This window comes from Saccoglossus kowalevskii, chromosome 12 (genome assembly GCF_978046115.1).
Source record: "Saccoglossus kowalevskii chromosome 12, keSacKowa6.1, whole genome shotgun sequence".
In the NCBI taxonomy this organism is placed as follows: Eukaryota; Metazoa; Hemichordata; class Enteropneusta; family Harrimaniidae; genus Saccoglossus; species Saccoglossus kowalevskii.
Genome location: NC_140652.1, coordinates 13,234,106 through 13,261,864, shown reverse-complemented (window position 1 = coordinate 13,261,864; position 27,759 = coordinate 13,234,106). Strand labels below are relative to the sequence as shown.

At 33.4% G+C, this 27,759-nt stretch overlaps 2 protein-coding genes across 2 annotated transcripts in view; one reads left to right on the top strand and one right to left on the bottom strand.

Moving 5' to 3' along the window:
- Positions 1-27,713, top strand: part of LOC100378674 (protein O-mannosyl-transferase TMTC3-like) — a 36,976-nt gene extending 9,263 nt beyond the window's left edge. Inside the window, exons 3-17 of the mRNA XM_085506436.1 lie at positions 11,089-11,307; positions 12,640-12,739; positions 13,627-13,742; positions 14,234-14,406; positions 16,741-16,993; positions 17,329-17,477; positions 17,651-17,734; positions 19,345-19,482; positions 19,898-20,126; positions 21,058-21,213; positions 21,890-22,050; positions 23,172-23,292; positions 24,175-24,276; positions 24,930-25,013; positions 25,620-27,713. Coding sequence (XP_085362562.1) covers positions 11,089-11,307; positions 12,640-12,739; positions 13,627-13,742; positions 14,234-14,406; positions 16,741-16,993; positions 17,329-17,477; positions 17,651-17,734; positions 19,345-19,482; positions 19,898-20,126; positions 21,058-21,213; positions 21,890-22,050; positions 23,172-23,292; positions 24,175-24,276; positions 24,930-25,013; positions 25,620-26,207 — 2,673 coding nt within the window. The 3' untranslated portion in view covers positions 26,208-27,713. The remainder of the gene's footprint in view (positions 1-11,088; positions 11,308-12,639; positions 12,740-13,626; positions 13,743-14,233; positions 14,407-16,740; positions 16,994-17,328; positions 17,478-17,650; positions 17,735-19,344; positions 19,483-19,897; positions 20,127-21,057; positions 21,214-21,889; positions 22,051-23,171; positions 23,293-24,174; positions 24,277-24,929; positions 25,014-25,619) is intronic.
- LOC144355112 (tripartite motif-containing protein 3-like) lies at positions 646-6,779 on the bottom strand. The gene is made up of 3 exons (XM_078010519.2): positions 6,635-6,779; positions 872-3,137; positions 646-737 (listed from the first exon to the last, which is right to left on the bottom strand). Exon 2 carries the CDS (start codon positions 3,114-3,116, stop codon positions 885-887), a length of 2,232 nt encoding a protein of 743 aa, XP_077866645.1. The 5' UTR covers positions 3,117-3,137; positions 6,635-6,779; the 3' UTR covers positions 646-737; positions 872-884.
- Positions 27,714-27,759: the final 46 nt, after the last annotated feature.

Genomic DNA, 27,759 nt, shown 5'->3' with positions numbered 1-27,759 from the left:
CAACATCGTTCTATAAAATTACAGAGGTGTGGCCTAATATGGTAATTACAACATTGTCCTATAAAATTACAGAGGTGTGGCCTAATATGGTAATTACAACATCGTTCTATAAAATTACAGAGGTGTGGCCTAATATGGTAATTACAACATTGTCCTATAAAATTACAGAGGTGTGGCCTAATATGGTAATTACAACATCGTTCTATAAAATTACAGAGGTGTGGCCTAATATGGTAATTACAACATTGTCCTATAAAATTACAGAGGTGTGGCCTAATATGGTAATTACAACATCGTTCTATAAAATTACAGAGGTGTGGCCTAATATGTTAATTAACATTTCTCTCTGCTATAGTCTTATAAATTATCCATTTCCTTTTTCAAATTTTCAATAGAGGATTTTGTTTTTAAATTTATTTTTGTTTAGTTTTGTTTCAATTTTATAAGAACCATAATAGTAAATTAATTACTGTCATGGATCTGTGTGTCGCACAGTGTTGACAGTCTTTCATCAGTAAGTTGCATTTCGTTGATTGTAACATGTTTGACATTGTTGTTGATGGCAATTTATCAACAACATTGCATAACACACGGATTTGTTGTCAGAAAAAGTTGCAGCTTGGTGTGTCCTTCTAATCTGCTCTGTTTTATATTCATTATTGAGTTCAATTTTATAAGTTGCATTTCATGTCTCAGTCAGTACATGTACTTTGCGTTCAAAGTGGGGGAGTCGTCACCTGCGCATGCGTCAGATAGCCATAGCGTGTCATTGTTTACAAACGAGCATCTGCCCATGAGTAGTTTTTAGCTTGTATTGTTATCGTCGCTTGGGACTCAATTCCCGCGCATGCGCAGGTGACGATCCTCTCACTTTAAGCCTGCAATTACTGAGCAAAGATTTTAACACAGTCATTTCCCTTGTCAGCTACAACTATTCTGCACGGTACATCATCAGTTAGTACTATACCACTTGGTCTATTCAATCCATCAGTGTCTTTATCAATACGGCAGATGAAACAACCACTTCTATCAAACTTTTGTACCTTATTATTTAAGTCAGCCACATATACGTACCCCTCATTATCAATAGCGATGCCGCGTGGGCCGTATATCTGACCTTCACCATGACCTGAACACTTGAATGAATAAATGTACTCATCATTTGTATTGAAGACTTGTATGCAGTCATTGTCAAAGTCACCTACAAATAATATTCCTTGATTGTCTACAGCCATGTATTTTGGTCCTTTAAATTGTCCAGGATTATTCCCGTAACCTCCAAATGATTTTATATAATCTCCATTCTTTGTGTATTTTCTTATCCAATGACCATCTTTATCTCTTTCATCACCAACCTCCCCATGCCAGTCAGATACATACACCATACCATCAACAGGTCTGATAGCAATGCATAGAGGATCCTTCATGTGTTCACTGAATTGTTTGACCACATGACCATCCATATCACTGATAACAACTTGTTTATTGGTGAAATCTGTCATATAGTATTTGTCATTAAATGTGCACACATCAATGGGAGTACAATTTTCAATTTTCATAATATTCTTATGGTTACCATTTTTGTCTGTAATTTGTAGTCTTTTATTTTCATAGTCAGCTGTAACAATATCACCATTCTTGTTTACTGTAACACCACGTGGTGTATTATACTCTCCTTGTCCACTGCCCTCTCTACCAATGGTCTTCACCAATCCTTTAATGACATTGATCTGTGCAGGTGTTCCCGGTATTGGCTGATTGTCTATTGTCACTGACACTTTATATTTCCCATCTATGTTTCCATGTACCATCAGTGTGTGTGTTCCATCATTATTATCCTGTACTTTGATATCGTCACTTGATCCATCAGGTTTTGTTACTCTAGCTTTAACCACCTGGCTTGGAACGACTTGTTTTCCTTCATTATCTCTGGTTGTTACTATTAAAGTAGCAGTGTCACCTTTGATTAGTTGTTTTGGGATATTATCAAGACTACAGTTTTGTGGACATACATTAACTTTTAGCAATCCTACTGTTTCTTTCCCTTGGTGAGGTTTAAACTCTATTGCATCAGGAACAATTGGAGATTTTGTTTCCATGGTAATCAACCCATTAATTTGTTGTTGGTAAACTTGTTTGGCACTCAAGATCTGTCCTGGACTCCCATGTTGCACCAGTGTCTCTAGGTAACTGCATGTACTGACTATGTTTCCATGTTTCATCTCCAGATCATCAACTTTGATTTCCATATTCTTTACTTTAGCTGTATATTCTGTCTTCAACTCATCTACCAATCTCTCCTTCTTCTGCTTGACTGCTTCCATTTGTCTTCTCAGATCTTCTAAGATTTCATCCGTTTCCTTATTTATCTTTGCTTCCTCTTCTTCACAGCGAGATTTCAGTTTCTGACAGGTAGTCTTGGCGAATATTTTACTTGTCTCCACTTCATCTGCTTTCACTTTTAACTTCCCGACTTTCACCTTCAATTCTTTGATATACTCGTCTGCCACCTGTTTAATATATCTGTGTTTGTGTTCAGGAACTCTATGATCTATGATTGTACACTCCATACATATAGGTGTCTGACACGTATCACAGTAGTATTTCAACTGATTTTCTGTGTGGACGTCACAGAATTGTAATGGCTTCACTGCAAATGGCTTCTTTTTTGCCTCTTGATATTCTCGAAGTGACAGAACTTGATGACATTTTGTAGTCTTTGTTTTTTTATGTACTCTAGTACAAGGTGTACAGGAATACTGTCGGCATTCAACACAGATAGAGGTGACTTCATTTTCTTCACAAAATTCACACACTCGTGGGGTAACAACTTCTAGTTTCTCAGGGATTTTGTCTAGAAGTGAGCTCATGAAGAAATTAGACTGCAGATCCCTGACGGGTACCCCTACTGACCTGTTACAGGTTGGACACATCAAAGCATTGGGTGCTCGTTTCTCAGCTAGCTTCACTAAACACTTCTTACAAAATGTATGTTGACATGGTAGTATCTTTGGGGCTGAATACCGCTCTAGACATATAGCACAACAGAGAAAGTCTTCGTTAATCGCTGCTAAGACAGCACCAGCATCTACTACGTCAGAGGCAGCTTCAGCCATGATTGGACAATAGTCCAAAATCTGCAATATACAATTTTAAATTTATACACTGAAATCAGCAAAGGTATATATTTATATATTTAATTGTATGATGGTTTACAGTTATGTCAACTGATATATTTATTATGGGCAAATCATGATGGTTTGAAGATTCTTTATGTGGATTTGATGAACTTTGGGTCCAAACAAATTAAAAAACAAAATATTAACTTGGACCAAGGTCCAACACACATTATGTATTACAGTCACTTAATGCTTTGTTTTGTGATTTGATTCAAAATGGCCAAATATGCTAAATGACAGCCAGCCATTCATAAAATGTATGTAGTGTATCTAATATATCTAATATATGTATGTGTGGCTAGGACACTTTAATGATCGCATTATGTACCCATTTGCATATTAGTTACGACTAAATTATTTCTAGTTGCAATCACAAGAACGAATGTTTGTCCTCCAATTCGTACGTTCAATCTCAATTTTTGGACATAATAGACTGATTTTGTTAAAATTTAGAACAAAAAAACGTCATAACAAATTAAGACATTTATATGGATTTCCTTTTTATTCTGTTGCCTTGTGATTGGCTTGTGGAAATTTTTGTTCCTAAAAACAGCATTTGAAAATGTCATCAAGTTTTATGTGATAACTCATTGTGGGTTACAAACATTTTTACCTTGCCCGTATAGTCAAAGATGAAAGGAAAAAGTATATTATGGTGAAAATGTCTGTTGTCGACATTGTCATTTAATAATTGTTAATATGTATACAATAACTTTACTAATTCTTTTCCAAACTGTATTAAACTTGTTCACATAATTCATCAGTATGAAATCTTTCCATAGTGTGAACGAAAGATGTCCTGTGTGAAAATATCATCCAAAAGTTGAGAAAGTAGTACGGTAGTCCAAATCTGATACAAAAATGTACTGGTGATACAAATTCAAGTTCAAAATATGCATTGTTGTATGTGTTCAATGAAGCCAATCATTTATCTTAAATAATATTATTGGTAATGTATCTCCCAAATCCCATGGGCATATTAGACTGGGTTTCAATGCCAACTCATGGAGAGGATTGTTGCACAGTCTGATACACATTTGAAAACATACCAATGAAATACATAAACTAACAGAAAACAAGATGTCAGATAATCGATATAAGCACTCCTATGAATAATCCTTTGGGTGCCAATCTTTTGATCAAGATCTGGAGTTATCAAAACAAAAATAATGAAAAATACGTAACAGTTGCATCCATATTTTGTAAGGAAAATTGTACTCAAAAATATGTATTCTGTATTTAACATACATGTACACTTCATTTGACAAAACATTTCTTTGTTGAAGTATATAAATTTTGAAAATCAAAATTTGCAGGAATTTGTCTCAGCTATTAGAACATTAGCTATTACAGCTTTTATAATGCTAATTTAAAAAGACACTTCAGGGATATCCCCACTTTGTAATTACTTACAATATTAATTTAAAAAGACACTTCAGGGATATCCCCACTTTGTAATTACTTACAATATTAATTTAAAAAGACACTTCAGGGATATCCCCACTTTGTAATTACTTACAATATTAATTTAAAAAGACACTTCAGGGATATCCCCACTTTGTTATTACTTACAATATTAATTTTAAAAAGACACTTCAGGGATATCCCCACTTTGTAATTACTTACAATATTAATTTAAAAAGACACTTCAGGGATATCCCCACTTTGTTATTACTTACAATATTAATTTTAAAAAGACACTTCAGGGATATCCCCACTTTGTAATTACATGTACTTACAATATTAATTTAAAAAGACACTTCAGGGATATCCCCACTTTGTAATTACTTACAATATTAATTTAAAAAGACACTTCAGGGATATCCCCACTTTGTATTTACTTACAATATTAATTTAAAAAGACACTTCAGGGATATCCCCACTTTGTATTTACTTACAATATTAATTTAAAAAGACACTTCAGGGATATCCCCACTTTGTAATTACTTACAATACAAAAAAAAACAAAATAAAATAAGAATATTTATTGTAGTAATTTTCATCTTAATACATTTATCCAAATTGTCTCTTTATTTTTGAAAAAGAACACTCTGAATTCATATTTATTAAACTAATCACCTCAGTGCCTCAACTCAGAAAAAAAGTGCTGCATTTAGAAGTGAATCATAAAACATGCAAGATAACAGATTTACTGAGACAAATATGAACTTTGTCATTACATGCATTGTGTGCTGATTGTATTACTGTAGAATACTTTGATTTTGCTTTGAATTTATTTTCGCTATTTTCGCTGAAAGGATGATTCTGTGAAAATAAAATCCAGCGAATATACTTTTTTTCCTATATTTCACATTAAACTCATCAAAAATTAGTGAAAATAAATTCCATACGAAACGCCCAAAAAGCCTTTTCAGCGAAAATTAATTCCAGCGAAAATAAAGTATTCCACAGTATTTGAAAAGTAAAAGGCGCTCTCTAGGGATAACTAAATGCATTATGCAAATCAACTGCAGCCTTGAAGTATGTCATGATGTCAGTGAAATAAGACAATGTTATATTATGTGTATGTCAGTGGAATAAGACAATGTTATACCATGTGTATGTCAGTTGAATAAGACGATGTTATATCATGTGTATGTCAGTGGAATAAGACAATGTTATATCATGTGTATGTCAGTTGATTAAGACAATGTTATATCATGTGTATGTCAGTGGAATAAGACAATGTTATATCATGTGTATGTCAGTGAAATAAGACAATGTTATATCATGTGTATGTCAGTGGAATAAGACAATGTTATATCATGTGTATGTCAGTGGAATAAGACAATGCTATATCATGTGTATGTCAGTGGAATAAGACAATGTTATATCATGTGTATGTCAGTGAAATAAGACAATGTTATATCATGTGTATGTCAGTGGAATAAGACAATGTTATATCATGTGTATGTCAGTGGAATAAGACAATGTTATATCATGTGTATGTCAGTGGAATAGGACAATGTTATATTATGTGTATGTCAGTGGAATGAGACAATGTTATATTATGTGTATGTCAGTAGAATAAGACAATTATTTTGTTATTCTAAATCAACCTTATAGTATTGAGTGTACAAACATTTCAAAATGGCTGCCAATGTTACTCAGTGTTTACTGGTATATGTGCAGACAGTTCTGGTAAACCATGAGTCAGATTCTTGCAGTCAATGCATATTGAATGTTCTTGTTTTAATTTAAATATAAATATGAAATGTTTTGGCTTGTTGATGAAAGACAAGATCTACATGTGGTTTGATTGGCATCCCGTAGTTAAGTCGCATGTATATATACGATGTACGGTGTTTGAAACCCATACCCCTACTGTGTAGAGTAATGTTTAATTCCTTGTCGTGCTAAACACAAACTTTTAACTCATCGTATTCACTGTACAATACTTCAATAATAAAATCCGGTTTCTGTCTGTCCTTTAAAGCTATGTTCTATTTACATACCTGTTAGTTTCAGATTCAATAACTTTTAATAATAAGGTTCAGTATCAGTCAGGCCGGCCGGTCTTACTTCGAAAGTGTATTGTGCAATTCTCGTAGCATGCAAGACTGATTGTGTGTTCGTTTGATAAAGTACTCACTTTTCTTTCTTTTTTTGGCATAGTGCCAATTGCACCTTTTGCAACGTAATTGAAGTAGCTGTCATCGATTGAACCACAGTCCCTCGGGACTGCGATTGAACAAATCTGAAGTTAATGACACTTACTTATTTACATAAAAAAGACCATGTAATTTATGTGCTTTTCAGGAACAAGCTGTTTAAAACAAAAAAATTGACCAAAGCTGACAATGCCTGAGGTTAGGTAATGATGGACAACCACTAATTTGAATAGCTCCGGTCATCTTCCATGACAGTGGAGCTAAAAAACCCCAAACCCAAATATACGTGGTCGTTTCTTCCAAACAAGAAAACTGTTCAAAAAACCATCAAAGAGAAGAAAAAACAAAAAAAAGCTCTACTACTAAACCAACTTGAAACCTCAAAAGAAAACCCTTCTGAATTCTGGAAAACATTGCGTGAAATGAATAATGAAGAATCGCACAACGAGTGTAATAACAATATAAAACCAGTTGAATGGCTATCATATTTTAAAAAGTTATTTAATGCAAATTCCACATCCCACAGTGACGATTTAACTACTGAATTAAAGAACAAAGAAGAACACATGGCTCTTAATTCTGACTTGAACGGTCCAATTCTAAAAGATGAAATTTTAAAAGGAATTAACCTATTGAAAAATAATAAAGCTTCGAGTCAAGATAAAATTTGCAATGAAATGCTAAAACACAGCCAAGCCAACTTACTGAAAGCCATACATAAACTTTTTAATATAATTTTTAATTCAAACCACTTTCCAGATTCTTGGAACCTCAGTTTTTTGATACCAATCCACAAATCCGGCTCCAAATCTAACCCATCTAACTATAGAGGCATTGCCATTTCTAGTTGCCTTGGCAAATTATTTACAAGCATTCTAAACATTAGACTAACCACATTCTTAGAAAAAAAGAACATACTTTCAAACAAGCAATTCGGATTCCGAAAAGATCGACGCACAACAGACAATATCTTCATTCTTAAGACAATAATTAACAAATATCTTTATAATAGCAGCATTGCCAATAACAAAGAAAATATTAAAATACAAAAAAATAACAGTAAAAATACAAATAAAATATATGCGTGCTTTGTTGATCTAAAAAAGGCCTTCGACAGTGTCTGGCATCAGGGGTTGTATATTAAATTGTTAAAACTTGGAATATCGGGTAAAATCTATAAAATTATAAAAAATATGTATAGTAAGGTAAAATATAAAGTTAAGAGCAAAGAAGGATTAACTGAACACTTCACTTCAAGGGTGGGAGTAAAACAGGGCTGTAATTTAAGCCCAACCCTATTCAACATCTTCATAAACGATTTATCTGATGTCCTTAATAAACCTAGATGTGACCCACCCAAACTACAAAACACACCTATTAACTGTATAATGTATGCTTACGATCTTGTAATACTTTCTGAATCAAAAACAGGATTACAAACTTGCCTTGATAATTTATCGATATACACTAAAAAATGGCATCTAACTGTTAACACGGAAAGACAAAAACTATGATCTTTAACAGATCAAACAGACTTCTAGAGAATGATATTTTCTTCTTTGAAGGTTGTGAGTTAATTACTGTAAAATCAGCCAATTACCTAGGATTAATAGTAAGCGCTAATGGAAAATTCAAGGAAGGCCTAAAAAGCATAAAAAGAAAAGCTTTAAAGGCCTTATTTTCATTAAAGGGAAAAACAGGCAAAAATCTAAGTATACCACTGTCACTCTCTCTGTTTGATAAACTAATCAGACCAATTCTCACATATGGTAGTGATGTATGGGGAGATGAAATTTCACTAAAATCACCAATTGAAGATGTACATATAAATTATCTTCGTTTTCTTTTGGGTACATCCAAAAACACTACAACAATGGGTTTATACGGCGAACTTGGACGTTACCCATTGGAGACTTTTATCAAAAAACAAATGATAAAATATTTTAATCGTATAAAGAACTCGTCAAATCCATTACTAAAACTAGCTTTCCAAGAAAATAAAGAAATTAACAGTAAATGGTACACCAATATAGATTCCCTTTTAAATAACATCAACCATTCTTACCTGATCGACAGCGATGAAACTCTAACTGCAAGGCAATTAGGACAAATCAACAAAAATATACAAACATCATTCATATCAACTTGGAAAAGTGAATTACATAATGACAATCGATCAAAACAAAATGAAAAAAATAAATTAAGAACATACAGAGAATTAAAAAACAATTTTGCTTTCGAAACATACCTTGTTACCCTGAAAAACATTGATATGCGCGAAAATTTAACTAAATTCCGCCTCAGTGACCATAACTTGAAAATTGAGACTGGCAGACACAAAAGAATACCCCTTGCTAATAGATTATGCAACCTTTGTGATAAAAATGAAGTAGAAGATGAGTATCACCTCATGATGTCATGTAAAAGATATACCCCCGAAAGAAATGTCCTATTCGAAATAGCAAAAACCAAAATCCAAAACTTTAAAAATTTGCCGCTAAAGACTCAATTCATAGCCTTGCTAAACAACAGTGGCCTAACACTCCCCGTAGCAAGGTACCTAAAGAAGTGTTTTTAAATAAGACAGCAACCCCAGTGACAACCTTCTCTCACTATTTGAGTTTTGCATTTTGTTTTCTATCTATCGTAGTATCATAATTTTATACTAGCTATTATCTGTAATGTATTAGCTTAGATTGTTTTTTTTATTTTTTTATTATCTATTTTCTGTTTTGTAACCTTTTATTCCTTTTTAAACTTTTGTAACCATTGCCAATCCCTCCGGGGAATGTGTAAGTGTTAATAAAAATTATAAAAATAGATATTACATAACGATACATTGTATGTAGAATGAGCAATCAATAACGTTTTGTTCAACCTCGCATACATTACTTTATTGTGATTTTCCATTAATACATTTGAGTTCCAATGTTTAACAGATGCAAACTTTAGATTATGCTGAGAAATGGTCAGGTTAACTTTCAGAATTGCAAGATTAGTACATGTGTCATCTTCATTTTGTAATTTGATTTGATTAAAGATGATTTGTTTCATGATATGATCAAAGATGGTCTACTGTCGCTAGTTTTCCTTTCCGACGATACTACTTGTATTTTTTACCCTCGTATAGTCTTGTGTGTCATGTATGTTAGTGGGAATATCTTCCAAACGTATTAAATGTTCAAATCAAAAAATGAAAATATTATAAAACATAGTAATTATTATTATTATTAAAAAAAGATCAGTTACGATAACATGAGTGAGTTTGGTAGCGAATGAATTCATGAACGGCAAGATTTCCTCCCGAGATGCATATTAGCTCATACAACAGATGCAACTATGGGTGTGAGTAAACTTAACTGGTACTCCAAGTTGTTTATTCTCAAACATACATTGTATGTTAAGCACTTGGTAATATATTATGCAGTACAATATAGCAATACATGTCCATAACAATTCAATTTGTGACCAAATGAAAGATAACAGACTTGTAGCCATTTTGCTTTATAGTCCTATTACTTAAAGGGTGGTGGTCGTCGCACTGCGCATGTGCAACATTTGTGTTGATAAACATTGATTTTCCCACAATCCAATGCGCTCTTCTAATGGAAATCATAAGTATAAGATTTGACCTGGGGCGACTTGCACTGATTACCGCTGGTGACTTCCAATCATCTCAAAATACCTAATCAAAACGTCTCAGTTTGTACTCGTTGATCTGCGCAACAGTCAAAGTCGCTTATTGTTTATATGAGACCCAGATATCTCGCGCATGCGTGGCACGACGACTACCGCGCTTTAATCTTAGGCATAAATAACATGACTTTTTTACAAGGTCTCTTGTGATTTAAATGTGATTTTGAACCATCAAAGCACATTGATCACAATGAACATTCAAATATGTTGAAGTTATAATATCTGTTAAACTTAGTTGAAATCTTTAACTTACCGGTATGTAGTAAAATGAGCCATGAAATAGAATCAGTAGTTATGATGTTCCTGTAACGTGAGATATGGTGGTTATGGGTTAAATCACCGTCCCAGGACGGTGGTTAAATCAAACTCTTGAATAATAGAATGTGGTGCAAAGAAAGACGTCACGCGAAACTACATTCATTCAATTTCAAGTTTTCCGCAGTTTTCAATCCCAGTATTCTTTTATAGTGTTTTCGAGTACTCGTAGTTTGGGTACAAATTAGAAAATTTGCATAATTACACATTTTAAATGATATGTACACTTAGGGCTGATGCACAATTGGTAGTTATACTTTCTAAAATATGGAATTTGTTTATTACAGGAGAAAAGCCACAAGTCGTACAGGCCGCTGTGTGTGTTGACATTTCGTATGAACTACGCAATGACTGAGCTGGAACCGATGAGTTACCATTTAGTTAATATGATATTACATGGTGTTGTGTGTATTATATTTATGGCTATATGTAGACTGTTATTCAGTGATATTACAAGTTTTATTGCTGCCTTGATGTTTGCTGTGCATCCCATACACACTGAAGCAGTAAGTAAACGTTTGAGAATTTAGACAATCAGAAATCTGTACATCATTAAATCACCATCTGACGTCATTTTTTACTGATCATAAATCATTTCACATATACGCAAATGCTGTCAGTAGATGTGGGTTCGTTCGCTTGACAAACGTCATTGTTTATTCTTCAGAAAGATACAATCAAAAAACACAGGTGGGATATAGAAATGAATAAATGTGTGCAAAAGAATTTGCGTAATAGACGTGCAAGAATGGATTGATTTCCAGCTTGCACAATTCACTTGCTGGTTTCTCTGGTTCCTGGTGTTCTGATGAGCTATCAAACGTTTAGGTGAATACAGCCCCCCCCCCCCTCCTCCACGCAGACAAAATTCAAACATTTTTTCACCAGCCTGTACAAGTTTCTAAGGCAACGGCTAAACTCAAAATTTGTTTTTTGTTATTCAATGTAAAAGCAGTGTTTGTCCTACAAATAACGAGATGTGACATTTGGTATGAGTAGAAAGGCATGCAGCATTTGACAGAGGGTAAATCACAGTTCCTCTATAGTCTATAGAGGGACTTTGGGTAAATCAATTTGGAAGTCATCACAGGGGAACACTCATATCCCAGGATGCATTGCTGCAAACCTGCCTCTGCTTGCATACCATGTACTGCAGAGTGATGCATCAAAGATTACATCACCCAGTGCTCAATTTCAATACTATAAAAAAAAGCCTAAGCTATTTTCCTTCATGCCTCGTCACTATATATGACCAATCGATAAGTGTTGAATTCCAAGAGACTCACTGGAATGTTCTTAACCATAAACTCCTGCGCAAATATTTACACGGAAAATACTTGATCGTATTCTCCTGTATCTCAGCTTTCTGTAAACATATGCGTTGCCATAGCTACGTGCTTAATATTGGCCAGGTAAAGCCATAATCACAATTACAAATTTTCCTTTCTCGCTACCTTAATGACAAGTTAACAAAGCCATCATGTGCATTGATTTCAGAAAACAAATTGACCAGAAATATTTTTTTTTGGTCTTGGTGTTTATAAACTTTATGATTAGAGTCAGCCATATGTGTCATGGCATTCAATGTAGAAGACATTATGTTTAGACAACATAGCTGCCATTTAATTCTATCACTAAGATGATAGTGACAGTGATAATGACGATGATAACTATGATTATGATAATGATGTCATAGTTATAATGATTGTAATGTGATGATGGTGATAACTATGATATGATTATGATATGATTATGATATGATATATGATATAATATGATATGATATGATACATGTATGATATGGTATATGATATGATATGATTATTAATATTATTCAGGTGACTGGAGTGGTAGGCAGGGCAGAATTATTATCCTCAATATTTCTTTTACTTGCATTCCTTAACTTTGCAAAATCCACCGGAAGAAACAAGCCAATAGGTATGTATGACAACATGTATATCTCCAAAAAAATTATAATTATTGATTCCGTGAGTAAATAGTCTAGTATCAGAAAAAAAGAAATGCAATTTCAAAGACAGGTTGTCTTTGCTCATTATTTTGTCTCATGACTGGAGATAAAGTCTAGTGCATGTGTTACTTATAATTCTTTCATAGAGAACTTTGAAGACCTAAATTTAAATAGGGAATAACTTTTCATAAATTTTCAGACAACAGGTAGATTGTGTTAGCTTTGTTAATCTTGAGAGGGATTCAGCTTAAACGTCCAGGTCAACATGACATCCTGGTATTTTGAATACCTCAATTATTGGTTCATTTCCATATATTCTGTCAACATGACATCCTGGTATTTTGAATACCTCAATTATTGGTTCATTTCCATATATTCTGTCAACATGACATCCTGGTATTTTGAATACCTCAATTATTGGTTCATTTCCATATATTCTGTCAACATGACATCCTGGTATTTTGAATTCCTCAATTATTGGTTCATTTCCATATATTCTGTCAACATGACATCCTGGTATTTTGAATTCCTCAATTATTGGTTCATTTCCATATATTCTGTCAATTCCTGTTAATTTTATACCAAGTGTATGTAATTTTCCAAATGTTACAAGTCATGAACACAAATTCTGAACAGATTTTGCAGTTTATTTTTTTAAAGCTAGGTGACAAATTTTGCATGTTAAAGTGAAAAATATTCTGCCCAGTTTTTATTCTGTTTATATATACAAAATAGAAAATATCTACTTTGTCCATGTGACCTAATTAAAAATGTATTGGTTTGACAATTTTATTGGTCACTATCTTAAACCATTACATATATATATATATCACTAGTTCCTTTCCTCCTTTTTCAGGATGGGCATCAATGTTTGTAACTATGGTGCTTGTTGTCATAGCAACATTATGCAAAGAACAGGGTATAACTGTAATTGGTATTTGTTGTGTATATGAAGTTTTTATTGCACAACAGGTGAGTATTTTATTTTTAGCGGAAATGAATGTTTGTTAGTATGGAAAGCAAAATAGAAAAACACTTTTGAGATTAATTCAATTTAATAATAATATTCTTGTATGGAATTTTCACCTGAATTTGGGTGGATTTAGAGACACAGTCTACATATTCACTCCCACATTCATTTACTCAGTTATTCTCTTGCTCATTCACTCACCCAATTACTTACTCCTTTACTCGCTCATTCACTCGCTCATTTACTCACTCAATTTACTTACTTACTCACTCAGTTGACTCACTCGCTTATTTACTAATACTTGTTCATTGACTCACTCAGTTGACTCACTCATTTACTTACTTGCTCATTGACTTACTCAGTTGGCTCATTTGCTCATTTACTCCTTCAGTTTACTCACTTGCTCAGTAACTTGCACACACAGTTTGTTCTCTCAGTCAGTGTATTCCCTCACTCCCACACTGCTCACATTTCTGTTTTTTACCCTTTCTAGATGACAGTGTTTGAGATTTTACGACTTTTAAAAAGTCTGGTGGCTGGCAAACCTAAATTTCCTTCTTACTTCAAAAGTGCCTTCGTGCGATGCATGTTTATACTTCTAAGTACCATAGGTTTGCTGCTTGCAAGAGTGAAAGTTATGGCAGCTGAACTTCCTGTATTCACAAAGTAAGTTTGGTTTGTTACTAGATTACTGTGTTTTTGTAGATATATGCTAGTACCTGGTAATATACATCTGTCACCATAAGTTACAGCGTGCTGTAATTTTGCTGTACTTTACTGGGATATTTTCATCCTACCATATAAGGAAACGCGAATTCCAAATATGGAATGATTACATGTATAAGTGTCTACTGATGTATGGCTGCTGCCTTGGTTTGACCGGGCTCCACACAAAGAAGTTCGCTGATTCTGTTCTAAACTTTTGGATTTCGGCATTCCCATGATGTATCTTTGAAAGGAAAAGATGTACCGGTATAATAATAAGGTTATTACGAGGATACCTCAAAGTATACAGTACGTTGTTGTATCGACCTCTGCTGCGCAACGCCTGATATTTCCATTTTACTGTCTTTGTACATACTTTGAGGTATCCTCGTAATAACCTCATATTATTATACATCTAGCATTGAAAATTATAGAATTTTAACAACAAGGTCATTGATACCACATTCAAACACTTTTCCATGTTTAATTTGGGCGCAGGCACGCACAACAGAAATATAATCTCATCACTGAACACAATTTGCACAATGCAATACATCTTTCAGTTGCCATTTTGGTTTATAGTCTCTCATCAAATTATTAATACAAGCAGGAAAGTAATAATACAATAATGTACAATAATAAGATTGTCTCAAGAGAATACCACAAAGTATGCACTCAGGCAGCACAGGAGCACATCAACCTTGACTATGTGTCAGTAGATACAAGTGCTTACTGCCTTTGTGGATACTTTATTTTTAACCTCCTGTTACATCTGTGCTAGAATGTTTTCCTTATTTGGGAAATGTCTGTCATATTTATATCACTTTTATGTAATACTGGTTTCAATGGATGCTGCAACAATGTAGCGTGTGACTGAAATAGAATCACGTCACTAAATGCAAATAATCAAGCAGGCATGACTGGTATTTTGATCTAGTATATCTCACTCAATTATGTAGGAAAAGATGTATAATAGTTATCATGAGAATGCTGCAAAGTATGCATGTAGGTAGGCAGTACAGGATTGCATCAACCTTTACTATGTGTCAGTCAATACAATCACCTGGCTGCCTTCATACATACTTTGCAATGTAGCTTTTGTGATAACCTTATACGGAATGATACGAGTAGTTGTAATTGTAAAAGCAAACATTGAAATCAGTATTCTGTTGTTTGTTTATTCCTTGAATGCACCTTATCAGAAAAACAATTCCCTACAAATGTGGTATCAGTATGAAGGCAGCCAGGTGATTGCATTGACTGACACATAGTAAAGGTTGATGCAGTCCTGTACTGCCTACATGCATACTTTGCAGCATTCTCATGATAACTGAATTCTTTCATTGACACATGTCTAGAATCTTAACTCAATCTCAAGACTACATGCTGTTTATACAACACCAGATACTATACATGACTTACATCTGTGAACATACATCCTAGACTACTAGTGTCTGACTGTACACTAGACTGATAATCCCATTGACTTATACATTTTTGTGATGCTTTATTTGATTCATTGCTGATTTTTCTTCTGCCAATTATGTTCATCCCTAATCACGCTTTTTCATTATGCAAATTATGTGACCCTCTAACTTTATTAGTTAGGAACGATGTCGGATAAAAAACTTATTTGCTTTAGTTTGGGGGTGATGGTTTGACCTCTAAAAGTTTCCATCCTACAAAACCGATTTTATTTTTTAATGAAGTCAAAAAAACCTTGGAGTATTTGTAGTTCGTTTTTTTCTATCCAATCATAGACAAAAATAACAGCAAATGAAAAAAACATCCAAGACGAGAAAATGGCTTGGTCCGAGTGTAAATATGTGCGTCAAATGAGGTCAATTTCAGGGCATGGACCGAGAGCATGCGCAGATCCCAGAAAGTAGTTTCACTATTACTACCAACTGCTATGCCATACTACTGTGCGATTATCAATTTGTATTTAATGGTGACTGTATTCTGACGCCAGCGCCATGATCAATATTTATCAATTAAGTTTCAGTGGGGGGTTTGGGAAAAAAACTAAAAGAATTAAGTTTTTTATCTGACATCGATCTTTTGACGTTGTCCCTTATGAAACAAACATGTTATGTTAAAAATAATAATGTGCATTATACTGACACTAAAGTGCCCACGGATGACTAAGTGCAACCATGCATGTGTAAGTTAGTAATATAATCTAATATGTCAAGGCATCACAGCACATGTTTGAATTTTGTGTGAACATACAATGTGCATTTGAATATTACACATGTTTTATAACCCATACTGCTATATTTCATTTCATTCTAGGTTTGACAATCCTGCAGCCTCTGCACCATTCCCAGTAAAACAATTAACATTACTGTATCTATTACCTGTGAATATATGGCTTCTACTATGCCCGTCTCAACTTTGCTGTGATTGGACGATGGGAACTGTACCACTCATTGAATCTGTTTTGGAGCCCAGGAATTTATCCACTATAGCGTTTGTTATTGTCTTGGTGAAGTTGGTTCATTTTGCGATCGTTGATGAGAGTCTTCGATCTAAACAAGTTATTATGGTAAGTTACTTTTTCAAATCATATTTGCCATTATTAGTGACTAGTAGGTGTGGTCAGATAAATGTGGCCATGGCCGGAGAAAAAATATGTGTAGTCAAAAAAAAAATAAAATATGGGTGAGCTCAAACAAAAGTTTGTATGGCCAAAGAGAACTGAGAAGTGGGTGTTTAAAAAAAAAATTAGTATGGCCACACAAAATGCAAGTATTGTATGGCCAGAAAAAAGTTGTTGGCATTTAAAAAATTATATAACACATCAAAATAAACGTTTATTTACAATAGAAAATAATTTTAAATTAAAAGTGGTTCATGATGCTATGTGTTTTTATATTGCAGTGTCTGTCTTTCCTGGTACTTCCATTCATTCCAGCGTCTAATTTATTCTTCCCGGTGGGATTTGTGGTGGCGGAGAGAATTCTATACACACCCAGTATGGGATTCTGTATGATGGTGGCGCTGGGATTTCAACTTCTCATTAAACAAAAGTAAATATTGTTTATGTCACTAGAGGGCGATGTTACCATTATGTATGATAATAATGCCAGGATTTCAATATAATGTCAGAATGATGACCAAATAATGATATAATGTCAAAATAAAGACGCCAAACTAATTTTGGAGGTGTTGACAATGAAATGTTAAATTTATTATATTTCAGAAATACCAAAACTGTCATGTACGTTGGACTGGCATTGCTTCTTCTCAGTCACTCTATTAAGACAGTCAGGAGGAATTATGAATGGTGGGTATCCGTGGGTTTTTTGTTGAAAGAGGGGTGTATAATATATTTTATTTGCTCTTTATCTGATAAAGTTTGCCCAGGTGCATTTCATGTAAGCTGACAGTTTTTGATTGGCATTCGTGCGTCCATCCGTCTGTATCTAGCTAACAAGCATACATGCATGTACTAATCAAGTACACACGCATCAGACATATACACTGGCATATGTTTCATGATCTGATTCAAGATGGCCGAATGGCAACCATAGGTCCGCTGAGCCTATGGGATGGGTTTCTGTCCTGCGTCTGTCATCCGTCTATCTATCTGTCTGTCTGTCTGTCTGTCTGTGCACGACTTCTTCTCAACAACCGCCGAACCGTTTGACTCGATTGTTGGTGTGTGGATGCCTTGAGGAGTGTAGATGGTAATTTGTTCATGAGAAGTCGATCTGCCAAAAATTATGCAAATTTGCCTCCCAAAACTCTAAAATTTCTTCTATGATACTATGCTATGACACTAAGTGGTCTATAATGCTGATATTGATAGTGCATGTGCCTTGGGTTGTCCTCTATCAGTTTTGTTAATTTGGTAAGGAAATTTACAATTTCCTAATTTTGGCGAATATTTTAAAATGGTCATTTTTGGTCAAAAATTCTATTTTTGACTTCTTCTTCAAAACCGGTTGCCTGAATGCTTTGATACTTAGTGTGTATGTACCTTGTGTTGACATCTACTAGATTTGTTCATCCCATGGCCATATCCTTAATTCTCTAATTTTGGCAAATATTTTTGTCATTTTTGGTTAAAAATGGAATTTCAACTAACCACTATTTCCAATACTTTGGTGTTAGGCATACATGTGTTTATTATTTCATTGTAATGAAAACATATTTAAATGTGTATAGACATAATTGATTTTGGTGGAAAATTATGCAAATTGCCTAATTTACATACTAATATTTAGGCTATTTTGGTGATATCTTGAGAACCATTTAATATGTTTTAATAAAACTTGGTGCATATATGTGTTGGGGCAGTTTCCAGATATATTTAGTTTTTGGTGGAAATTTATGCAAATTATCTAATTTGCATATCAGCTAGTGAAATTCAAGCTATTTGGGTGCTATTTCAAGAATGATTCAACATATTTCAACAAAACTTGGTATATACATGTATTACGAATTCAGATAATTGCAAATATCATGTTATGTTATTCTCTCAATATGCTGGAGTTCTTTTTAAGCTCTCTTTGATTCTAATTTTATTGAATATTTCTGTTATTTTTGTAAAAAATTCCAATTTTAGCATTATGTTTTATTGTCTCACTCACTACCTTTTGGGGTATTTGTCATATACAGCACTAATCTTTTGTACAATAGCCATTGAGCAACAGGCCATGGCCTATTTTTTTTTAATGAGTTCAATGTAAAATACAGGAAAAAAAAGTATATTAACTGAATTTTATTTTCAGTGAATCATCCCTTCAGTGAAAATACTTTTCCAAGGGAAAATAAAGTATTTTACAGTACCTGTCAGTTTGCTGGGGGGGGGGGGGCTCATTCAAAGTCCTAAACATGTTCAATACATTATAAATTACTCTATATATTCTTTGCTTATCAATCTGTACCTAGGGAGTCAGAGTACACTATATTTAAAGCTGCTACTGGTGTTGTCAAGACGAACGCTAAACTGTGGAATAACGTTGGCCATGCATTAGAGAAGGAAAGTAAATGGGACGAGGCGTTGGAGTATTTCCTACACGCTACACAGTAAGTTTGTTTAGCAGTCTGAATATCAGAAAAGTTAGAGGGTCATTATGCAAATTAGTGAAACCTTTCTGAGTAAAAGATTGAGGTATTGGAATATTTCTTGCATGGTACACTGTAAGTTTGTTTAGCAGTCTGAATTTCAGCAAAGTTAGAGGCTTATTATGCAAATTAGTGAAACCTTTCTGAGTAAAAGATTGATGTATTGGAATAGGTGCTTGTTGCTGAAATTGTATAATTTCTGGGGCAACGAAGACTTTTTTTGTGAAAATTGTATCATTTCTGTAATCATTTATCCAAATGTACTAACTTCTTTAGTTTTCCAAAATCTGATCCATGTCAAGAAATTTTTTCTGCAAGAACCCCTTCAGTGATCAGAATAAAAATCTAAAGTAGGTTCACTCTCAATTGTTTGCAGAGTGCAGCCCGATGACATCGGTGCATGGTTGAATGTTGGAAGAGCTTATAGAAATTTAAATCAATCAAGACAAGCGGAGGCTGCCTATACTGAGGGGATGAATCTAATGCCTGCAGTCAAAGCAGGCAAGAAGTATACAACACGAATCGCTCCCAATCATTTAAATGTTTATCTGAATTTAGCAAACCTCATTAAAGACGAGCCAGGACGGTTGATTGAAGCTGATAATGTAAGTTTTATATAAATTTAAGGATTATCCACCTGTCTGACTGATGGAATCTGATCAAAAACTGATGTGATGTAAATAGAATGTTTGCTGTTTAGTGAACAACCATCATTGTACTACAATCCCTCAACACCAGGGACTGTGATTGTACATTTCTAAAAATATACACCCCTCATACAATTGGAACGATTTTCAACTTCTTAATGATGGAATATGGATGCCATAGTTTCCTTGTATTTGATCTTTCAGTTTTGATGATTACTACTTCATTCATTCATTCATTCATTCATTCATTCATATTCATTCATTCACTCATTCATTCACTTTTCATTTATAATTGTAGACTTTCATGCACTCTTTTGTTTATTTCTTAGTGTTTTTCTGAATCAATAAATTCAAATAATATCATATGAGTGTATAAATGACAAAAGGTTGGTTGCATGAAAACCTGTATACCATGAAACAAACAAGACTTATCATAAACAAACTTTTGTCTCAATAGTCAATAGAAATCACAACAAAACCAATCTTCTGTTTGTTTCACAGTATACCCAGCTTTCAGGGTAACTTGGATTTTGCAATTTTTACACTCACATAATATCTTAATGACAAAACCAAAAAACAAACAAGAGACTGCGTGCATAATACATTATTTTATTGAGAAAAAAAACACACCAACAAACAAGCAAAAAACTTATCATAAACAATCATTGGTCTCAATAGTTTAAAAAAAAAATCACAACAAAACACAAATCTCCTGTTTGTTTAACAGTATACAGTCAGTCACTGTCATTTATACAATCACGTAATATATTATTTTATTGAAAGAAAAAACACCGACAAACAAGCAAGACTGTATGCATTTTGGATTCAGAATGTGTTTACTTATAGAGTGTATTAATGCACAGCATGGGAATCTACTTGTTTATTTCAGTTGTACAAAAAAGCAATCACAATGAGACCAGATTTTGTCCAGGCTTATATAAACAGGGGTGATGTGTTATTGAAGTTGAACCGTTCTGATGATGCAGTTGACAATTACATGACGGCTCTTAAATATGAAAAAGATAATGCTGATATCTATTATAATGTGAGTATTATATATTTTTTTCATTTCCCAACAAGAAAATAAATATGACTGATTCTTGCTCAATGTTTTTTTTCTGAATATTATAAATTCATATTGCAAAAAAAATTGTTCATTACTTTGATAAATTGAGTTTTCTGAATGATAGGAATTCCCTAAAAGTTGCTGTGACTCCATTTCAGGGAACTGCTTCACGGCTATATAATTTCACATTTTTGTCGATAACTTACCAACTAACCATGCTAAAACCTGACACTTGGTGTAGAGGGCGCTGTAACAAAGACATTTTTTATACTAAAAACTATCATTATAACCATTGAATATGTACAATTAGAATGTTTTTTTGTGATGATAAGGTACTAGAAACGATTGTCAGCCATGTTCCTTACTTGCTGTCATATTGTGCTTAAATGAACTTTGTATAGAATCTATTTATGCACAGTATTGGATTATAACAACAAAAGAACAAAGGCAGAACAGGATTTCTACAGAATCTTAATAAGTCTTATTTTTATTTTTACATTTTCAAAGCCTTGAAAAAGTGAGAAATTTTTTTTTTTGCAGAGGAATTGTCTGCAATAGTGACATGTCCCACAATTCAGCAAAGATTGGACTTTTCTGAGTGTATCATATTTTTCAAAAATATTTATTTGAGGTAAAATTCTTTGTTCTATTCTAGCTCGGTGTAGTGTACACTCAAAGGGGCGATCATACTCACGCTTTACAGAATTTCAACACCGCTATAGAACATGAACCAGATCACAAACAAGCGTTGTTCAACTCGGCTGTCATGATGCAAGAGACGGGAGATCCGAGATTCCGACCAGAAGCTATGAAAAGGTGAAACTTTTCACATTATTCATTTGATTCGTGTATCTGGTATATATTGGAACACTCAGATTTAGACAGGTTTTTGGTGTTAAGGTTGTTTGATACAGTTTCATAAAAGTCTTTGGAATTGTTTTGTATTTGCAAATAGATTGCTCATTGCTATACAAAGTCAAATAAGAACCAAAATAAATTTGAGTCTTTGACCAAACTTTTTAGAAAAGGCGTAATTGTACCTGTTGTGGAACATAAAATTACTCAAGATTCAAAGACTCAAAGGGGAAAAGTAAAAAACAACTCGTTCAATCAGAAATTTAAACCCAAAATAAACGGTTCCCAGTGAATACAACTTGGCTGGATGGCAATATATATATTTGCCCATGTTGTAATTTGTTTTGGATTTGATTGTTGGCCGACTGGTGGTCATTTTTCTCAAGGGCAAAAAAATGATGAATAATTACAATTTTTGAAATGCTTGAAAGGCTAGTACTCAGACACTATACCAAAAGATATGAATTTAATTTTTTTTAGATTTGATCCAAGATAATCATTATGAGACCAATTTGTTTTCGTCAGTCCCTACCTGTTTATCTGAATCAAAGTTACTGTGTCAAAACTTACTTTAATCAATAACATTAGAGCACTATGGTGATTGGGTAAAATACATTTGAACTGTTATCATCGCGAATCATGTAAAAACTCTTCTTTCAAGACCTATTTTATCTTTTAAAAATTGCTAATCACCTCTTTCGAATACCATCATCTTAAAATTTAATTTTGCAAAAATTCAAATTTCTTTGTTTCTTGTTCATTTATTAATTAAATCAATGCATTGTAATTAACCCGTACAGTTTGATGTATTGTTTAGAGACAACATTTACCTTAACTCACCCTATAGTATGCATTAGTGCTGCGATAACACATGATCAGGTCTTTATAAAGGTAAAACACGGCAACTTTAAAAAATACGAATTTTGGATTGAAAATACAAATTTAGTAGGTGCTGAGTACTAATTCTGATTTTCCAAGGCTTGCAGCTCTGTATGTTGTTTCAAAATGAACATGACTTTTTTTAAGCATGCATGTATAATTGACAAGATGCTGAAAGTCTTAATGCCTACCTTATATTACAGATTAAAACATTTGATAAATTTGGATTTTGTGAATGAGAAAGTTTATTTCAACCTTGGCATGTTAGCTACAGATGCCAAAGAGATTGATAATGCTAAAAAATGGTTTGATAAAGCCATTGAGGTAAGTCTTACACAATTATATCATGAAGATTCTTTTTTCAAAGTGTTTTTATTTAAAAATCTTGGGTAGTCTGGGAAAATTATATTTTGTAAAACCCAGCGGGACTGTGAAACGGTGAGTTTACAAAGGGGTCCAGTATATTAAAATAAGGGTACTCTATTATGACAGAACACTATGCCCTCGCCCAATATGATTAAAATAAGATCCTAGCTATGACATTTTTTTCAAATAAAATAAAACAATATATATGAAAAAAAAGATATACTGAATGATATTTTTAAAAAAATTCCCTAATTTGGAACTTACTTTACTTAGATTTGGACTCACCCTGAAGTTTGTGTAGTATAAAAGCTATGTTCACATGTGATGCTGTGTATCCCAGGGTAGTATTTTTATGATATTGGATACTACAGTAGTGAAAATACCCATTGTTAAGTTTTAAATTCATAGATTCATGGTCTTGTAACAAATTTGTCCCTTTGTCCCGATGTTCTGGGATATTTATTAACAAGTATTTAATAACCACCTTTGGTGGTAAACTGTAGAAGACTTACTACACCAAAATCAAACATCGAAGTTATGTTTTTTTGTTCATTTATATATCAGTAGTGGAAACACGGTTTATATTGTCACGGATGCAACAAGGAAAACTGCAGTACAAATGTATTCAGTCTAATTCTCATTTCGAAATAGCCAAAATAAACTGACCTATAATTTATTGTATTATTTTCTCTTAATTTTTATATTTGTTTTTTTCATCAAAATAATGAATCAGTAAAAACAGCTGAAATGTCTTTGCAGCAAAAATTAATCCCAGCGAAAATATTTTACAGTAACATACATGAGCAAGGCTATAATTGTTTAACTATGTTTATTTTGCAGTATAAAGAAGATTTTCGAAGTGCCTTGTTCAATCAAGCGTTGATGTTGTCGCAGCAAAAACGAGATATGGAAAGTTTACCGTACCTTGAAAAACTGCTACAAGTAAGTACAGTTGTCATAATACTGTATGGATTTCTGTCATTTTGACCATCTTAGTATGATGCGTTCGAATACATGGGAGCTGTACAGTGTAGTATAATAATCCCTTGATTATCACCCGAGTTTTCTATCAATCCAAGCCATAGAGTGGGATTTTGCTACTCGAGTCACAATCATAATATCTGCTGACATATTGTTAATTGTTATACATATGTCATTGCAATGCCATATGTTACAGCGTGCCGTACTTTTGTGGTATTTTACGAGATATTTTCATCCTAACATATAAGGAAATGCAAATTCCAAATATGTAATTTTTACACACGTAAGCGTCCTCCAATAATAAAAACGAACATGGCTGCCACCAGGGTTTGACTGGACTCCACACAAAGAAGTTTGCTGATTCTGATTTTGGCATTCCCATGGTGGTGTATCCTTGGTGTATATTGATGTATAATAATAAGGTTATTACGAGGATACCTCACAGTACACTCAGCCAGTACGCCGCTAAAAAATTATTAGAAAAATACACAAAAATTTATAAAATGTTACATCAGAAATTTGGAGGGTAAAATTATGGTGCTCAAAGGGTAAATGTTTTGTATTATATCACAAAGTAAGATTTTCACATTTACATCGGATTTTGTTGATTTCAGCTTCATCCCAACCACTCTAAAGGATTAATTCTACTTGGTGATGTCTATATGAATACATTACATTCCATTAAAGATGCAAAGAAGGTAAGCCAGTATCATCCAATCATATGTATGCTTTTAGAACATGTGACTATCACAATTAATTATAACTGACACAACTCAGGCAAATAAACTCCCAGTTATTTTACACATAAAACAAATTGAAAGTAGCAACAAATCAGATTTATACTTTGGCATTTTCATGCTAATTTGCTTAAATCTTAAAATAAAATGATTATGTTCAAATGTATAATAAATATTCATAAGATGTGTAAAAAATTCACAAGGTTGTTTTCAACATTCAGGCTGTGTTAAATATTTATAAGGTTCTGTTGAATATTCATGAGGTTCTGTTAAATATTCATGAGGTTCTGTTAAATATTCATGAGGTTCTGTTAAATATTCATGAGGTTCTGTTGAATATTCATGTTGTATTGCATACTCATTAGGTTATATCAATATTCATGAGATCGTGTTAAATATTCATGAGGTTCTGTTGAATATTCATGAGATTGTGTTAAATATTCATGTTCTGTTGAATATTCATGAGGTTCTGTTGAATATTCATGAGATTGTGTTAAATATTCATGAGGATGTATCACATGCTGTAAAGCATCCATATTTTAACATATTTTTATCATCTAATTACAGTGTTACGAGACCATATTAGAAATTGAACCAAAAAATATACAAGCAAACCACAATCTGTGTGTTGTCTATGTGGAAGAAGGAAATCTGGCAAAAGCAGAAACATGTCTGGTTGCAGTCTCTGACATGGCGCCAAATGAAGAGTACATTAAAAAACATTTGAACATCGTGAGGGCGAAACGCTATCAACAATATCAACAGCAAAAGCAGGGGAGAGAAGCTGAAAAAGAAAGCCACACGCAGATAGGAAAAAATTCCGAAGACATGCAGTCGAAAAAGACTGGGACACAGCAACAGCGTAAGACCCAACAGCAGTCAACGCAGAAAAATCAGGAACAGAAAAGTACTGAGATTCATCAAAGTAAAACAGTTCATCAAGAGCAAACCGTAAAGATGGAAACTCATCAAACAGAAAAAGTGCAACAAACGCAAAAAGTGCAACAGGAAAGTAGTATCCATAAGGAGGAATCTGTTCATCAGAAGAGCACTCGGACAGAGAGAGTGCAGCAACAGACTTCTCACCACGAACAACACAAACAGCAAAGCAGCAAACAGAATCAAATTAAGGAGAAGCAGAAAACAAAGAAATGAGATTCAGCGCTGCTGAATGTGTAGTTGCGGAAACTGACATATCAGAGGACAGAATCTGTACAGTATGTACCTGCTTGTGTATATTGTATGAAACTATTGACACTGGTGATGGGATACACACAGACTGAGTATCAATTCATTATTGTATCTGAATACAGTTAAAAACCCATAACCACAAAGGCATCCAAACTAATATGCCGTTTCAGAATATCCTTGTTTTGTTAAAGCGAGTCCCAAGCGACGATAACAACACACGCTAAAATCGCAAAGACTCAGGGGTAGACACTTTTAAACAATGACACGCTATGGCTATCTGACACATGCGCAGGTGATGACTCTCCCGCTTTAAATCTATGCAATTACCAAGAATTACTGGACAAAAATAAGAAGCAACAAAAGTCAATGCACATCATATGTGAATGTAATTGTTTAAAATTTCCTTAGTTGAATAAAATTACATCATAATTAAGGGTAATAATTATTTTGACAATGTGATTTATAAATTTAGGGAAAGATCTGCAGCCAATCAATGCAATTGTGAATTATAAATTGTATTTTTTGATTTATGGTAATTTGCTTTATACATGAAAAGTGATTTTAATATATATATATTTAACAGTGTGTGCTACATGTATTGGTGAAATTGAGTGTTATTTTTATTCGTGGTGCCAAGTGCCACATAGGAATCTATAACTTACCTCATCTGAGCTCTCCAAATGATTTCAACTCATTTGCATATTTATAAGCCATTTGCATATTTAACAGTTGCATATGAATCAGCACTGTGCCTTTCAGCAAATTTCAAATGTTAAATTATCTTGAAAATTCGTGACAAGATTCAAAGTCATAATTTTTTTTTTATATTTTTTATATAATGCTGTGCTCGTTGTATCTTAAAAATTATAGAATGATATGGTAACAGCTGAAAAACACACACATACACAGCTATGTAGACCTTCCAATTTGTTTACTAGATATATCACAATTATTTAAATCAAAGAAAATGAGACGCATTAATTCTAATTTATGGTTTTCAACTGTTTTGCATTTTCCTGTACAGTATTTGCTCTGTTAGTAGCACATACACATACATACGATACCTTAAAAAGGTTTTTCTATGATTTATTGTAAAATATATAAATAAATCATCTCATACAACCAAATACTGCAGAGAGGACAAATTTTCTGTATTAGACTACATCCTCCAATTAATAATGGTTATTGAAAATGAACCGTGGATAGAAACATCTGTGTTAGGGACTTTAATTAATCTGAATTTGTGGATCTATTTGAGCTAATTTTTTAACAGATGATTTGAAACACAATGTAGAAAAAAAAAACACCAATGATTTTTTTAAGATTTGATATTCTCTCTGTAAATTTCAGTAATTTATTTCAGCTGGACCGATTGTGTGTTACTAATGATCAATCATGTGACAAATGGGATATCCCAGAATGCAGTGCTCCAGATGAACTTTGACCTGAAATAAAAATTGCTTCATTCTAGCCGATTGATCTCTTTACTGCATACCGATTTTGTTTCATAATCATA